Below are 17,787 nucleotides of genomic sequence, written 5' to 3'. Positions count from 1 at the left end.
CAAAGAACAAACCACAGAAAAAAAACAAGAAAATGTCTGACAACAAACACGAAATTTATACTGTCAAATCAATCAATACTGAATAAAATAAAGTATAAATAAAACAATTGATTATTTATATAAATAAATGGTACAAAATGACTAATTTTGACTCCCCTATACCATTGTCGGAAATCGAATCTGTGCTGGCTTGGGTCGATACTTTCAAATTGTCGAGGCCCACAAAGAAGATAAATCGGGACTTTTCTGATGCTGGTAAGCCTTCAAATAAATTTAAGTGTCAATTGATGCTATATTCGTTTTTTGGGTCTATCAATTTACCTACCTACTTACATAGAAGTTAGAACTCTCGAACATATTAATGTAGGATAAGCTGTCAGAATAATGATGGTCAAAAAAGTTAAGCATTTGTGTAATAAGTGCAAATAAAACCATAGATATAGTTATTTTTGGACCTAAATAGTATTTAAATAATTTATTACGCATCCAGCGAGTTTCTCATAATACTTTAAGGACACAATTTTTAAAGGTGGCTTTGAGAAAACTCTGTAACTCTTACCTGTAGCTCTTTTGATATGATTAAGAAGGGAACATATACTTTTTGTTAATTTTACCACTTCTTTGTTCCCTAGTTCTCCTAGCAGAAATCCTCAGCGTCCATTATCCAAAGTTAGTGGAGATGCACAACTACCCGCCTCGGAACAGCCACTCGCTGAAGCTGAACAACTGGATGACCCTGAACAGGAAGGTCCTGAAGAAGCTCAAGCTCAACCTCTGTTGTAACACCATGGAACAGCTGGCTAACTGTGCTCCTGGGATTATAGAGAGAGTACTTGTAATGGGTAAGAAATTTTAGTCTGCCCGTAACCATGGACGCTGTAAAGGCTCCGAAACGTCGGGATATAATAATGTTAATATGGCCGCGATAATATCCGTAAAAGTAGTTTTATTTAAAAGGAATTTTAATTTTTGTAATTATATTTGGGGTTGCTGCTATATTGTTGTTCTCTTTTAGTCATCCAATTAACATCATATAAACAGATTTTTTTTATCAACTGAGGATTCCGTCAATTCGGTTTCAAATAGCATGCTTAAAATAATCTTTGGAGCTTTTATAATGTCCTTTGTCATTCTTTTGTTGTAACAACGACAAATAATTAAGTTACCAAAGTTATGAAGTCGTCTTCAACCTATTTTTATTTGCTGGATGATTAGATTTTTGACAACCTGGATTTCTCTGTTTTTCTGTTAGGAATTGCTGCTTCATGCTGCCTGGATACTCAATAAAGATTTTATAATTCCAGTTCGAGATAAAATCCGTCGTGATGAGGAAATGAATAAATCGGCAAAGGAGGCAGAACAAAATCTGTCGAGTGGAGGCAGTTACTACGAGGCCTGTGGTGATGATGGTAACCTTTCGTTTTACTTATCACTCGTTAACGGTAATAGTTGCTTTGGTTAAGCATAAAATTATGGTCAGTAGTGCCACATAGTTAAAGAGGTACAATCGTGGTTGTTTTGGGTACACATTGATGGTTGAGGTGTTTTATTTTTGGTGTTTTGTTGGAAAGTGAAAGTAATAGGTATGTGGTCAGCAAGGGCACGATTGAAACATTTCCTATTAGACATTTCTTACCGTTTTAAGTTTTAGAATCATGCTCCTTATGATAATTTGGAGCAGCTCACAAAGGATATCTGTTATTGTTTAATTCCGTAGTAGTATAGAGCAGAGGAATTACTAATCCAATTGTCACTTGAATACACAAATTTGAACAAATGATAACGGAAGTTTGGTATATTATAATTCTCTTTTTTTAACTTTATGCAACATGATATTACATAGGCGGACTCCAGTTAACCTTAGAGTGATGCAGATATAAAATGGTAGGTGCATTAATTACCAAAAAAGACATGAATGACAAAACTGTAAACGAAATATTTTTAATGGAATATTTCCAGAACACGTCCTAGTGGTGCCAGTGAAGACGAGGGTCAACGGCGTGCTGGAGACAGTTCAGCAGAAGATGATCAGCTACGAGACGTACTGCTTGCTCAAGGAGGAGCTCAAAGATACCAAGGAAGCTGCTGAAGTCCTCAAACAAAAGGTTGGTGAAATTAATGGAGATAGAAAGGTAGACTGTCAGAACATAAAGTATAAATAAATAAATTGAAGTCTGAATATCGTAGTAGCCAGGCCTATGCCTGATTTGTAGGGACTACAAACGACTGGTCTTTATTTGATTTGATTAGAACTTCAAGAACTACTGAATATAAGCAAAACTTGTCCCCTTGAAACCTAGTAACATTTAAACAGTAACATACGATAGAATAGGCTGTTGTTGGTATTTAAAAGAGTACCTAGTTCAGTGGATGCTTGTACCTTATTTGTACCTTGTACCTTACAATAGTCCAATTGTTCAGTGAGGATGTAAGTCTTAACTTATTTAATATCACACAGGTTGAGCACCTAGACAATTTACTAAAACTAAAAGAAGAGAGAATAGATGAGCTGCAAAACCAGTTAGAAAGGAAACAGTCTAGGCGGAAGGAGATAGAAGCTTTAACAAATAATCTTTCAGTTCCTTTTGACAGCGTCCCACCAAGTCCCAATCACAGCCATAGGAACGAGTGCATTATAATGCCAATGAAAACCAGCTCCCTAAGAAGTGTAGATTCCAAAGGGAAGATAGACGATTCCAGAATTCCTGTCGCCAAGGATTCAATGAAAACTATTTCGAAACCCAGTCTAACTGAAATAGCCGTTATGGACCTCGATAAACTCACAGTCGATAGAATAAAGTCAGATGTCTTCAAAGAAATTGAGTTGGTAGAAGAAAAATATGAAGCTTACGCTGAAGTGGAATGTTTTGAGGATTTCAAAGACACACAGGAAAATGTCACAACTATTGAAGAAACTATACATAATGAGATAATAGATATCAGTAAGCCAATAGATGTCAGTAAACCAATAGATATCAGTAAACCAATAGAATTTGGACAAGATACTAGTATGGTTAATTAGAAGTTAATTCTAGAGGTCTCAAGTAGTAGGGACTGTAATTTATTTCAATGTTGGTCATAAGAGTTGTCAAAAACCAACAAAACATTGTATGTGCCAAGAAAGCTAAAAACAATCTAAAATGACTTTGTAAAAATGTATGAATTTCTATAGTGATCGTGTTTGGTATATTGAAAGTTTTGGACAGTCTAAATTGTACTAGTCACAATTCTTAATCGTAGGTATAAAATACATCTGTTATATTTTCAATGTTTTTATTAGGTTTTAGTTTGTTTGTTACTAATGATTTAGAAATAAAAAGTTTACACGATATGTCTGTTTCATTGGTTGGTTGAAATGGACCATTATTTAGTGTTGGCTTGAAATATGTCCAGTAAGCTGGGGTGTTGTTTCAATATCTTCTTTATTTCGTCGTATCGCGTTTTCATGAAGTCTTGCTTTGGTTCTTCTTCTTTTCTGTACAATCACAAAGGTAAAATATTAGCTTATAATGAAACTGTGGCTGCAATAAAACCGTGAGTTGGTCAAGCAGTTTCAGAGATTGATAAATCTAAACGATAGAAATTGACAAGTTATACTTACACTTGCGCCCTACTGTCCTGTCCTATTAGCTTGAACCTGTTGAAGTTGATATTATCGTCGTAGAGACACTCGCGGTGGATTGCATCCATTGCGTGCTTCACTGGCATCAGGTCTTGTACTGGCATAAACAGAAGGAGTATTGATGAGTTTGTAAGTCATGTTGACTTACAATATCAATGGAATGGGAACCCTAAACTGTTAATGCAAGATGAGCTCGTTCTGTTGGTCAATAAGCCATAATGTTTATTGAATCTGTCTCGTTAGATAATATTGAGCTGAATGGAGTGAGCAGACGTCTATTCTCTGTCTATTCTTCCATATATCTCTTTTACAATTAATGGATCTCCTTGTTTCGGAGGCCACGATAAACTGTTGGTCCCGGCTGTCATTTGAACATATTTGTCGTTACGGGAAGTCAGAAGCCAGTAGCCTAGGGGGGGTTGCCCTGGTTCGAGCAGGTCAGATAGGCAGTCGCTTCTTGTAAAACACTGGTACTCAGCTACATCTGGTTAGACTGGAAGCCCACCCACATGATGACTATATAATAATAGGTGTCTACTTACGGTTGAAAGTATAGTTGCTAGACACAGGTGTCGGGCTGGGGACATAGCACTCGCAAGGAGGTAAGTCCAGAGAGAGGTTGGATGTCTGGCAAGCGACTCCTCTGCCTACCCACTCGGACAGGGGCGACGATTCTATGGATAGTTCCTCTTCTTCTTTAACCTTCTTGTTCTCTATCCGCTGTTTTAGCATCTCCAGTTGTTCTGGTCGAGGTTGTTAATTAGAGTGATTTTGGGAATACAAGGGTTATATAGTTATCATATACTTTAGTATATTAGTAGTGAAGGGTTATTAGAAAGTGTTAGTAGGAATTAGGGTTACAAGAAAGCATAGCATTTCTTTTTGTTACGTATCGTGCCTATTGAGTTTAAAGTTTTAAAGATCTACAAACCAAAATGTGTAAAAAGCTGAATGTTGGAGTACGTAAGGAAAAGTTAAAACCTTTTAGAAAAACAAAAAGAAATTGAAATCTCGGATTGGTAGAGGTTTCTTGTCACTTTCTTTCTTTCTTTCTCCTGCCCTGTTCCCAAATATTACTTGGGGTCGGCGCAATATGTCATTTTCTTCCATTTTCCCCTGTCACTCGTCATACTGACACTCACTCCCTTCCTATTCATATCATCTTTCAGGCAATCCATCCATCTTTTCTTAGGTCTTCCTCTTCCTCTCCATCCATCTACATTCATACTTAGCACACACTTTGTTGCATGCGTATCATCCCTCCTCATTACATGTCCATACCACGACAATCTTCTACTTCTCATCTTTTCTGTAACTGGCGCTACTTTCAGACTTCCTCTAATGTAATCATTCCTCACTTTATCCATTCTTGTAACACCACACATCCATCTCAGCATTCTCATTTCTGTTACATGCACTCTCTTCTCGTCCCTCTTTTTCAATGCCCAACACTCCGATCCATACAGGACGACAGGTCTAATGACGGATTTGTAAATTTTGCCCTTCAGTTTGAGGGGCATCCGCGGGTCACAAATAGCGCTAGTTTACATTTCACAAATAGAGGTTTCTTGTCACTGTGCCTACCAAAACCAAAACAAAAAGGTTTTACTTTCTCTTTTCTATCGCCACGAAAACTACATTAGGGTAATCTTTGCTATGAATATAGTGCTCTGTTAAATATTATCTAGGCCTATTGCTTATATGGCATGCGGGTTGAGTCTATAAATATAAAATCGGATAATTCTATGTCTAGCCCTGGACTGCAATAGGCAAGTTACTTAATTGAAAACATGTACAAAGTAACTACAATTGTTAGGTATTGTTTTTTTGAGTGTTCTTTACGTGCAATTTGGAAACCGCTATGTTCAACACTGGACATAGGTTGCGATAGTCTTAGATATTCCATTAAAAGCCATTGTGGGGGACAAATGTAGGTACACAGAAATATCAGTTAGTAATTTACCTGGTGTGCAAGTCTCATACTGATCAAAGGTCTGTTCGAAATGAGTGAAGGGGTTTGCTCTCATGTACGGCGGGAGAGACCTCATGAAGGAGTCCACTTGGAGCCGCTGACACTTCTCCATGGGACATACCTATTAACACCATAAGACCATTGATATGAGCTCTTGAAAATGGTCCTTTGGTCCTAATGTTCCTTCTTTATATCGGCCTACCAACGCAACACTTTTCAAGACCGCAATATTGCAGGTGATTTGTAGTTTTTGTGAAGAAAAAATTAATTGCTTTGCTATCTTAAATTAAGGGACAACTTTGGTGTACATAATGATGGTGGTATATAAATTATACTGAATTATATGTATCTTTACTTTCCCATCGGAAACTATAGTAGCAAACTATCAGAGCCACACGAAATTGCAGTTGCTCAGTACAGTCGTTTAGGAGTCCAAATTGAGAAAGATCTTATCACCTGTCTTATGTAGGTAAAGATATATGGTCCCTTTATAAAGTATAGTAGACTATTTACCCTTTCGTAGTTAATCTTGTGGTCAGCTTCAGGTACATGTGTTTGTATTACTGACAGACTGTCATTATGTATACTCCTGCGAAGAAAAAATATTTTAGTACCTGAGTAGTTACGTATTGTCGTAGGTCTGACGTATTATCCGAGTGATACCTACGCAGAGGAGGGTGCAATTTCATCAACAAGAGTCTAACATTCCTTTCTTATCAGACCAAAACAGATTAATAGAAGTCTTTAATTCAGCAGCAGATGCAGGTGTTCGCAGGGCCGACGATTAGAAAAGTAGGACAAACCAAACTGTATGAAAAAATGGCGGCTCGGAAAATCGCGATGGTCGCTGCAGATAAACTATTTTTGAATAGTTTTAGCCGAGAAAGTTTGAGTGCAAGGGGTATACATGTGCAGGAAATTTTGTTGAGAGATGCTTATATATTTGATTTGTATTTATTTACACCATTTTTACACCGATGCAGTCCTATTTACAGTCAGTAAAAGTAAAAAGGAATTATAAGTACGATGGTAACATAAAAATCCTTACCCAAGTTGTGACATTGATTCATCAACTATTTCATCTTCTTGGTGCACAGGTTCTCTATTAAAATGAAATAATAGTTAGTAGTTATAGCAAAATCCGAAAATCTGTCATTTGCGAATCGGAATCGTGTAGGCTTTCTCGTTATTTACTAAGTATATCGAGGAATAAGCGAAAAATAAATCGCGTTTGTTTTATGGGATTTTCCTAATAAGTTTTTATTTAGTTCTGTCGTTAGTAGGTAAGTATTAACCGTTTGTGATTATTTCAATTGTTTAGTTGTCACGGTCCATGAGATACGATAGGTACACGGACGACGTAATAAAGGCTCCCGTTTAAATTTGCATTTTTATACTTACGCCGCAACTGGTTCTACGGTTTCTTCTTCATCTTGCACGTCGAAAACAGATAACTGTTTGAAAAAAAAAAAATCATCAAATGTTTTTAAAATGAACCGAATACCTACAGAAGTATTCACGGGCATAATAATCTCTAAGCTTTCGATCTCTCTCCGGTCGTGTCGGATTCGGATTGCCGTCCCATCGGGCTATGAGAGTGAAGGAATAGTGAGTGCACCTGTGTCCAAGCAAACGCTTGTGCACTATAATATGTCCTGCGCAGCTGGCTTCTTCTTTCGTGTCTTATAGTGGGACTACACTTTGTCAGCTCAATATGCCGCCACAGCGAGAGCACGGCCGGATGCACTACTGGCTGACCTCAGTGAATACAGTAGCTGTGAGAAACGGCCTAGACGGCATTATTTAGTTAGGGTAAGTCTAGTTTCTAAATGCATGAGTATTTTGAAAGTTTTTACTAACTCGTTTCTTCCCAATATTGATGACCGTATCTTTTTCGTCCACTTCCACGTGTTCCGGGGGTTTTATGGAAATCCTTTCTTTCTGTAATTGAGGCCATCACTATTATAGAAGAAGTTTTTGCTTATGATCGACATAAGCTTTGCAAGAAGGCTGCTTGGGTAAGAATAAAGGACGTATAAAATTATGGATTGGTATGTTCTCAAAATTACAGCTGTAATGGGTCAGGCAAGTACGAATGCAACTTTTCTAACTTTTTATGTTAAAGTATGTCTTGGACTCCTTTGACTGATTGAAGGTGAAGGAAAACATCTTGAGTAAACCTGGACTATAGTCTGAAATCACCGGCCTGCGTTGAGCAAGCGTGGTGATTAACGCTCAATCCTTCTCCATGTGAGAGGAGGCCACAGCTCAGCAGTAGGACGATACAAAAACGATGATGATGATGATGCATAAAGCGTATTTGCGTATTTGAAATAAAAAAACTTACAACCTAGATAACTACTTACGCATTGTATTAATTTACTACACATTTTCGTGTATCGTTTATTCTTGATATCTTAATCTTAGGTATTGTATGTATACCTAAACAGGCAGTGACATATAAAATCACTATAACAAAAACTTGTAATTTGAAGCGTCAATAGTGATGTCAATTCACCTGACTGTTTCTTAAAAAAGGTTTCTTCCTTGTCGATAGTAGAAAAAGGCCCAATTAAGTTCATATAATCATCCTGGGTCCATTGAAGCATTTAAATAGCTTGAAATCAAAATCAAGTAATCGTCATTTTGACGAAAACTCGCGGTTTTTTAACGTGAAATATAGGCAAACATAACACATGTGGTTAAACATTACCAGTTTGGTGGTAGAAGTAAGTTCCATAGAGTCCCTGGCTCCGAGGAGTTCTGTCTTCGCAGACACAGGCCCATTGGGCACTGATGCGCTGAAATATTATATATAGGCACTCGTTTTACTTTAACAGCTTTAACTCGTAAGATATTTTCAATTATTCATTATTTAGAGCAATATTTAACTGCTGCTTAATTTGTAAATATACTTAAAGATTGGATTGCGTCCTTACGGTGAGTTGCACCATTTAACTTTTACGATAACCGAACCATTTTGTCGAATTGACCAATGAGCGGTTGAGCGGCTGATATTATTATGGTTTGGTTATCGTTACACCCTTAGCTAATGTATATAATTAGGTAAGATATACATAAATACCACTTACATAATCTTGAGAATAGAGCCCATATTGCCTCGGATATCCACACTGTTCCCTCGAAATATATTTCCGATCGACTGCGGAACAAAATACATACACAGTTCATATCCATCTCAGTCGTTTGAGATCTCTACACTTAATAAATAGGATTGACTAGCTCTAACCCGTGTTCTGTGGAAACTACAACCCGCACTCGGATAAAATATAGCTTGAGTCACACGGGGATAGTGTAATCGGTTCATTAGTTTCGGGGCTCTAGGATTTTAGGGTACAAACACATTTTTTTTCTTCTTTACTATATTGTGTATAGAAGTATAAGTAAATAAATCTACATAAACTACAACTTTAGGAAAACATACCTGTTTAGAATTGCCTTTCATATTGCTGTCCCTATCGTTAACAGGTGAATATGAACATTCCCATTTGACCGGCACGGGCAGCTTTTCCAAGTACAAGTCCTTGATTTTACTCAGATTGCTACACTTATTGTTGAAGAACATGTCTCTGAAAACTGTTGAAAAGTATTATATTTTATGTTAGTCATTGAGGAGATAAATATGGGGCAATTTTATAGCTTTCAACTTCCTCTGGACTTTTGTATGAAGGTCGCGGGTTTGAATCGTTTCTTTATGAAATCAATGGGGGAGACCTTATGTTCAACAGTTGATGTTCTATGGTTGCAATGATAATGATGATGGACGACGTAAATCGGTAATCTAAATCTAAAGTTACATTTCACTTGTTCGAAGTCCGCTTTGGCTGTTAGTGACTCCGTGATACTCAAAACACTGTGGGTATGCACGAGACATCAAACAGCTAAATTTGTTGAACGCTACAAAAATATATCAGCCCGACTATGTGACCTATAAAAAGTCTCATGAGGGCGAGCATTCTTATCTAAAAACAATGTGTTACCGAATTATGTAGTGGTTTCTCAAACATGCGAATAAGAATACTACTAACCATATTGCTGCCATCGTTTCGGAGCAGTCTTAGGAGCCTTCAAATGAGTGAGGACCTCCTTTCGCTGCTTCGGGTTAAACTCAGCCATGTCTCCGTACATGACGAAGGGACGGGGCTCATCCGTCAGTCTCTCCCACCAGGATGTCTCATGGGCTGTGGGAGAGGTTCCTGAATAGTTATCTGAGATACATTATGGAATTAGGCGTTACTTTGCCAAAGTCCATAGCATTAAATGCTAGGAACAAATATTTAGCGTTAATTCCACGAGCATTTTTGGATTCGGGATCTACATAGTCCTCTAGACTCTAGTCTAGATACAAAGATTTTTTCAATGTTCAGAGTGAAACCAAGCTCAGCTGAATCCGGTTAGACTGGAAGCCGACCCCAACATGATTGGGAAAAAGGCTCGGAGGATGGAGGATGGAGAGTGAAACCAAGCAGCTTGTAAAACAGAGCCTCTATTTAAAATAATGACTTAATAATAAAGATCTGGATATAAGGGTTCGAGTGCCTATTTTCAAGATGCCTACAATAAGATAACCTGGGATCTTATTTCATATATATCTTGCATAATAGAGATACAAGAACAGTGCTCACCAAACTCCAACTCAAAAATCATTTATTCTTTGGCTGCTAAACCGTACTTTTTGAACGTAATTTACAAAAGACAGCTCCCAAATTGCACAACCTTCTCTTCTTTTTTATTTTTGCTGGGAAGAAGAAGCAACACTAAAAGACACTTACGTTCTTCAAACACAGGGTTCTCTTCTGCACCTTCCTGACCCTCCCCTTCTTCTTCTTCTTCACAAGGGTCCTCGTGCGGGTCATCGACTACTGGTGTATCGATCTTAAGCAACTTCGGCAGATCTAGCATATACTGGTTCGTTTCTGGAGTGCCTCCCGCAAAGTGGTAGATGAAAGACAGGAACTAAGAAATTAGAGGTATTTGAGTATACCATACAAGGTAGTAAAGAGGCTCAATACATTGACCGTTTTAAACGGTTTGGAGGGCATTTTTAACGACTTCATAAAAGGTCTCAGTTGCTTCAATCGTAATTGAATTTCAGTTGAATATCAATCGTATGTCGCTTCAGTAAAATTATCTGAATAAAGCGCCAGGTAGATTATACGTTTAATTTCAGGTGACTGTAACTGAAGTGAAGATTAACATAAGATGGACGTTTGCATAAATCTAGATGCTAGTTCTCAGTTGCCTGAACGACCTTGAATCGTCTCGATAACATTGCCCAGATAAAGTCATATAATACCTACATAGGTGCTTATCTCATACATACCTAGTCTTATCTCGCGATCCAAGATTCTCGCGAGCACGTATTAAAATTAAACCTTCTTACTAAGAACTTATTGGTCAGCATTCATTGTAATTTATTTTAGGAAGTGGGTAAACAACTATTTTATCAGTAGATTAGTAGGGAGCAGCTGTGCTTACCGCGGTCGTATATAGATGGGTCACCATTTTAAGAAAGAAGGTCGGTATCTATATATGTAGGTACATGCATTTCTTACAAAGTTAGCGTTAGCAGCAATACAATATCTATCCAGGTACATACTAGGGTATTTTAGTCTAGATGAGAAAAAAATTAAAAGTGTATTACAATGATTGTTTAGAGGAAAAGCAATCGGGAAATGTTAGTTTCACTTCGTAAGGTACATAAATATATTTTTTATTGCAGTTTAAAGTTTTTAGGTTTTTTTATCTGTCTTTGAACACTACGAAATGTCGCCGCCATGCTAATGACGTCATTACGGTAGTAAACAAAAGTGTCAAACAAATTTATATCCACTGGTACTTGAATCCATAATTTGTCTGGTGTTTTTACACTAGTGTTCTCACATTCAGAAACAACACACCAACGATACGGAGCATAATTACTCATTATTAAAATTTTCAATAATATCAAAATATGTATTACTGACAGCTGTAGTTTGTTTACTAACGTAATGACGTCATGACCAAAAAACAATCATGGCGCCCGTTGTGTGCCGCGTTTTCGCGAAATACGCGCGAAATTTGAAATTATGATAAAACAATTAATTTATATTCGTACATAACGTGAGAAAAAAAAATATTTTTAATTTTTTAGAGATATATTAAGACTAAAGAATTTATTTAAGATATATTTCAAAAATGCATGTAATACCCTATTTACCTACTAGGTACCTACAAGTATTTTTAGAAATACCCACCTCACTAACGATTTTTTTCATTTTTTCACGCCATTCATGGTCAACCCTAGCCGCCGTCTTGTAGCCCCTCGATAAATGAAGGATCAAGTCTTGGCCTTCAGTCAGTATATTTTGTAAAACTTCTATATAAGCATTGTAATCTGTTTATAAACAAATATGAATTAGTCCATCTCTTGGTCATCCATGACGAGTAGCCGGTGAGATAAAGATATTATGAAAGTATTTAGTAATAAAATTGATGAATAATCTTATTGCGTGCAATTTTTGTTGGTTTATCTATAAATTAGAAACCAACACGCACGCAGTTAATCATAATTTGCCATTTCATTCCCGGTGGCGAAAATAGTGCGCGAGATTTTTGTTTCGTTACACGCACCGCAAATAAACCTGCGTGGTTTTGTGTTGTGGCACTGGTATAGTGTTGCCAGAGAAAAGGTTTTTTAATCGATTATAAAATCGATCTTTCAGGAAAAAATTTTAACCTGTGTTATCTTACTAAATAAATCAATAATATTTATGTTTTGTGATATGCTAACATACTTATATCTAGTATCCATTTTTTATGTAAAATAATTTCATTGTACCTCTAATGATTCTTAATTTTTCTAATCGACTTCTTCTTCTTTCCGTACACATAACATACATTAAAGCTGCTAAGTTTTTACATTGTAATTGACTTTGTAATGCATTGATTTTTTCTTGTCTTTCCCTGTGTGCTTCTCGAAGCATATAAGATGCACGTGTTTGTTCGTTTCTGTAGATTGATTTCATGATAAAATACATAAAGAGAGTCACGACAAGTAAAAGACAGATGTGCTTAAAATAATAGCCGCTAATTAAGCTATTAAAGCTGTCCACTTCGGTGATAGATGTGCGGTGGTGATTCACATATGTATTTAGGTTAGTACGTAGAATAGGAATACTAACATAGGATAAGGAACATTGTTACTAACACTTTTTGAGTCTTGTTACTTGAAAAATAAAGATTTATTCATTTATTATTATAACTTCGTAACTTAAAACTTAGGTAAGAAATGCTTACATTAAAATGAAGTCGAATCTTTCCTTTATGAGCTCCTTCTCTCTTGCCAATATCTTATCATAATCTGCACGCAGCTCAGCTTCCTTTTCCTTGAGTATTTCGTCTAGTTTGTCTAAATCTATTTGCTCTTTAACACCCTATATAAAGTTAAATTACAAATAAATACAGTACTTAAATAAATGACATAAGAAATTAAACATTCTGCCTTTCTAGTCCCTACCTCGTCATATTTTCGGCAAATGCATTTCAATAAATCTTCTGCGGTTGCTTTTGAAGCCGTAATGCGTACAGAAGATGTTGTTGGAGAACCTTGCTCTTCTCTGATAATTTCTAACGCTTCTGTATTTGTATCCAAGCTTGTGGCATTGCTTTGAGATTTATGAGACATCTGGAATAAAAATAAAAACATATGAATACCATTTCAGTATTTTTTATTACTATTCGATTATAAATGTACGATTCGATTTTTAATCGCATTTTTTAAAGACTTGTCTATTCAGCATTTTTGGCATTTGACAAGCAATGAAAATAATTTATGGCAACACAGAGTTCTGCTGTCGTGAAGTTCGTAACATGTGATGTTTCGTGAAAAGTGTTAATTTTTTACGAAAAACCTTTTTTAAATAACCGTAGTGCATCTTAAAAGAGTGAAAAACATTCGTTTGTGTTGTACGTGCAGTGTTTATTGTGTTAAAAGTGTTAGAATATCTAAACAAAAATTACATGGATAAAGCCGTCACCTGAGGTTGTAAAGGTTAGTGCTTTTTTCATCTGTTGTTTGTCTTAAAATAGATTTCTGTGCGGGTCGCAATGATATTTCAGTTTTGTTTGTGTAACGCCTTCATGTGACTTTTCAGTTCTTTCATGAGACCTTGAACTAGAAATCCATCAGAGTGCCGTGAATCTGTGATCAAGGTTAGGTTCGCGCGGGCGAATCATCTCGCATAATCATTGTTTATTTCTCTCATTTTGATTACAAACTCAAAAGGTTTCATTAAAAATGCTATGAAAAGGCATAAGAACGTCACATTGTTCGATTAAAAGTGTAAATGCATGCGAGAAGTGCAAAAATCTGGTTCCGTGAACCTAACCTAAAAACGCGATTGTATTTAGTGCAGTTTTTTTTGCAAGTACAGCGAAACGATGGATTAACCGTTATGTGGTTGGTGTGCGCGTATAATTACGGGTATTGGAAGTAAGTGAAGCTGTTGAGTACATTTAGAGCAGAAATTGATGCGGTCACGTGAAATTATTTCAGTTTTACACATGGTTTGACAGCTAGGCGAGATTATTTTGGTCCTTATCGCTGACGACGGTTGGCATGGCCAGTATTTGGCGTAAAATTTGAGATAAATTTCACTTTACTGTTTATCTATAAAGTAAAATGTTAGTGTGAATTGGCTAAATAATGATGAGATGTTTGTTTTTGTGAGCAAAAGTAAGGTAAAAATGTGTTACATTTAAAATAGATAACATTGAAAGGCCATGTTGTTAAAATAGTCACATTTGACCTTAGGGTCTGGCAAACTGTGTGTGTTTCCTGTCTATTTTATTTTCCTAATTTGTTGATAAGAAAAAAATAAGTTGTTTTTACATTTAAACAAAAAAAAATGTAATTCACTAAAATATCCACTTTTATGAGCAAAACATTGGCTAAGTTTTCTGTAAATATGTGTCTTAAAGATATGCATGGTATTTTCAGAGCTAGTCAACATGATTTTTATTAAACTCCCTTAAAAAGTTAACACATTTGTTTATGGTGTTTAGTTAGGTTAAGTAACACATGTTCAATTGATAACTGATAAATAAGTTTCTAATAACATGCCTTAACTGAACAAAAGTAACATTAAAAACCAACTCTTATGAGATAAGTTTCCAATTTCTATACCCATAACTTAAAAAAGAAAAACTGGCTTTTTAAACATTAATTAATAATAAAAGATGATTATGTGTGTCCGAGGCTAGATATTCTTAAACAACACTTCCTATAGAGTAATCTAATAAACTTTTCAGTAAACTGAATTAATACAAGACATTTAATCTTTCTTCAAATCTTATTATAATAAGAAGTTATTGCTCTTATCGCAATTAGGAATCCTTTTATTGAAATAAATAACTATGCTTCACATTACACCTCTGCACATAGCTTAAATAATATGGGTGCTATGTTTCATACCTACAATATTATTTTAGGTCTGTTTAGTACCTTCTGCATCAAGAAAATAAAGATAACTAAATTTCTTGTTATCTGTTAAGTAAACTTTATTTTGACTATTATAAAGCTATCATTATCATTGTGTTCAGGCTTTAAGTCTGCAATTTACATATAATAACACATTCAAATTCAGATACTTTATTCTTGCCATATAAACACAAATAATACATTTTTACACCATAAAAAGTTCATCAACCTTTTCGCATGAGAAAAGTTATTTCATAGCAAGCCTAGCTGTTTCCGATATGATCTTAAGTTTGCACAAAAACAAAGGATTATACGTACTAACAGTTAATTTATTCAAATGATTCAACGGAAGGACAGAAACTTGAGAAGTTAGAATATGGAATGTAAATAAAGCTATATTTACATGTTTAATGTTTTCCGTTAGTTTTGGCTTAGTTTAGCAGTTCCTTTACCTTGATTGTTTTAATTAATTGTTGGATTTTATTTCCTTAAGTATGTCAAAGAAGTTTCTTTTAAATTACTTTTGTTTTGCATTTGTCTGATAATCTCTTATTCTTAGGCTACTCTAAAAAAAAAAACATAATTTCAAAGATCTCAATTTTGAAATATAACTGCTAAGTAGGTCACAACTATTTCAGTTAGCCTTTTGAACTGTAAAAAAATGTTCAAAAGAAACCATTGATAGTTTAGTCAAATGATAACAAAAACTTGAAGGTCTCAATAGATATTTGAAGTTTGTTATTGAGCTACATTTTTTTTGTTGTAAGATATGACAATAGGCATCATCGTCTTTACCTAAAACTTATTTTATCTTCTTCAAGAATAATTCTCAATATGGCTATATGGGGCCTTTTAGTTCTTTAGTGATAACACTTTTGAAATGAGGTCACAGTATTTGTGTTTCTGTTTTAGAGTTATTGTTGCCAAGGAATGGTAAATGCTTTATATGTTTTGGTTCCTATCAATTATTTCCCATCTTAATTTCTTTAATATATTGCAATACTTCCCCATCTTGAGAACTGTGAGAATTTGAAGTAATTCTAGTTGAATTTTTATAAGGATACTGTGGTGACGAATTGATAAATATATTCAATACATTTATTTCATGTGTTCTTCTCAGAATTTATACCTAATAATAATTATGTTGTGGCGGAAAGGGAATGCCCAGGGTTGCAGAAATAACATCTCACTTTTGTGATGCCTTTACATGATGTTTAACACACTGTTGAATCTGAATATTATTTTTAATTGCTCTGTACATAGTAATGAGATTCCTGGTAAAGACTCTCCTAAAAACTTACTTATCATCTTCCAAATTAACACAATATACTTATATCAATGTAACGAAAATCATACCATACCTTGAATATATTTACAGCATAACTTCTAGAATAAAAGTACATTGAGATATATTTTTTTTGTATATTTTACAGTAGTTTTCAGTTTTTTTTGGGTTTGCTTTAAGTTGTTTATGTTAATTGACAGCTTGACAGGTGAGTCAGCTGTTGTATGTCAAATGTCAATGTCTTACTGGCCAGTTATACATTTCAAAGCAGTTGAGTTTTGTTGCATGATGTTTTTTTTAATACGATGATTCATTTTATTATTGTTGCACTTTTTTGCTCGATGTTACGACATCTTAACTTTTATTATTTAGGGTTTTTATTGATTTAGATCTGTATGAATCATAAGTTTAATTTGATAAAATTATAAATCTCGAATTAATTATTGCTAATGTTAGACGGGAGATGCTCTGTAACTTTACACTGGCGTTCCACAGGAGTACGGTGTTGAGGTTGGTGCACATAGATAAAAAGTAGCTTGTAGCCTTCCTCAATCAATTGGCTATCTAACACTGAAATTCTTCTACAAATTGGCCCCTTGGATACTGAGATCAAGATAACTACTCCTTATCAAAAGCATTATATCCAAGAATGATTTAATTTAATTCTTCAACTTAATTTGCATGGCACAATTACAAATAAACCAGTAGCATTAAAAAGCTACATCTGTGCAATTTGATATGCTAAACTGCTGACCCATTTAAAAGCTACCTACTATAAAATTACATAACACTTTCTGCATACAAGACAGTAATTGTACTCAAGCCGAGCAAATAGAAGTTAATGTCTGCAGCTGTGTCAATAAGCATTATTTCCAATTGTTTCTGTCTATGAGTTATGTAAATGTAACTTTTGTAGATAAAAATAAATGTGCATCTGGATAAAAAGTAGCCTAAGTCTTTTCTCATTCTTCGAGTCTGGATACTTAGCTTTTTTTTGGTCAGTTCATTAGTTTCTGTCATACAGCAAATTGATTTCCAAAAAAGATGGTTCTCAGTTTGATCTGTATGTACTGATTCTGATTAGGTATCTCACGTTTGGCTGAACCAATGCGGTTTACAGCATGGTATTTGTCAGACATAGAAGATTTTAGGTAGGGTATATTATTGAAGAAGTGACAGAAACCTATTCTGCGACTTCTGCCTTAGTCTTTACAGATAAAAGCGTTATACGTAAGAAATATATGTTACAAATAATATGTATAATTCGACTTTTCAACATTTCAATTTCTGTATGTAACAACTACAAATAATTACTCAATTTCTGGGTCACCCGTTCATTATTGGACAGTTGCATATCAGTCTCCGTCTGACATTGATCTTGAAAAGTTTATCAACCCGTGACGTTGGCGTCTGCATAATAAATTATT

The 17,787-nt window shown here is 35.2% G+C and overlaps 2 protein-coding genes across 2 annotated transcripts; one reads left to right on the top strand and one right to left on the bottom strand.

Moving 5' to 3' along the window:
* On the top strand, window positions 1-3,329 carry LOC110377084 (sperm flagellar protein 1). Its single transcript, XM_064040262.1, has 5 exons — window positions 1-255; window positions 633-842; window positions 1,305-1,409; window positions 1,960-2,105; window positions 2,459-3,329. The coding sequence occupies exons 1-5, from the start codon at window positions 138-140 to the stop codon at window positions 3,020-3,022; spliced, it is 1,143 nt and encodes a 380-aa protein (XP_063896332.1). The 5' UTR covers window positions 1-137; the 3' UTR covers window positions 3,023-3,329.
* Window positions 3,330-3,350: 21 nt separating this feature from the next.
* Window positions 3,351-16,546, bottom strand: LOC110377083 (uncharacterized). The gene is made up of 18 exons (XM_049849043.2): window positions 16,437-16,546; window positions 13,114-13,281; window positions 12,894-13,030; window positions 12,436-12,605; window positions 11,852-11,991; window positions 10,388-10,571; window positions 9,644-9,796; window positions 9,040-9,191; window positions 8,687-8,757; window positions 8,308-8,395; window positions 7,455-7,535; window positions 6,996-7,048; window positions 6,643-6,696; window positions 6,108-6,183; window positions 5,586-5,715; window positions 4,165-4,365; window positions 3,602-3,719; window positions 3,351-3,475 (listed from the first exon to the last, which is right to left on the bottom strand). The coding sequence occupies exons 1-18, from the start codon at window positions 16,476-16,478 to the stop codon at window positions 3,364-3,366; spliced, it is 2,130 nt and encodes a 709-aa protein (XP_049705000.2). The 5' UTR covers window positions 16,479-16,546; the 3' UTR covers window positions 3,351-3,363.
* Window positions 16,547-17,787: the final 1,241 nt, after the last annotated feature.

This window comes from Helicoverpa armigera, chromosome 21 (genome assembly GCF_030705265.1).
Source record: "Helicoverpa armigera isolate CAAS_96S chromosome 21, ASM3070526v1, whole genome shotgun sequence".
Lineage (NCBI taxonomy): Eukaryota > Metazoa > Arthropoda > Insecta > Lepidoptera > Noctuidae > Helicoverpa > Helicoverpa armigera.
This window is presented reverse-complemented; position numbering and strand designations above follow the sequence as displayed.

Coding starts and splice junctions, on each gene's coding strand:
- LOC110377083 (XM_049849043.2), bottom strand. CDS start 16,478: ATGTACTTTTATTCTAGAAGTTATGCTGTAAATATATTCAAG. Junction 10,572..11,851: donor TGAAAAAAATCGTTAGTGAG/GTGGGTATTTCT, acceptor CTAATTTCTTAG/TTCCTGTCTTTCATCTACCA. Junction 3,476..3,601: donor CAGGACAGTAGGGCGCAAGT/GTAAGTATAACT, acceptor GTGATTGTACAG/AAAAGAAGAAGAACCAAAGC.
- LOC110377084 (XM_064040262.1), top strand. CDS start 138: ATGACTAATTTTGACTCCCCTATACCATTGTCGGAAATCGAATCTGTG. Junction 256..632: donor TCGGGACTTTTCTGATGCTG/GTAAGCCTTCAA, acceptor TTTGTTCCCTAG/TTCTCCTAGCAGAAATCCTC. Junction 1,410..1,959: donor CGAGGCCTGTGGTGATGATG/GTAACCTTTCGT, acceptor GAATATTTCCAG/AACACGTCCTAGTGGTGCCA.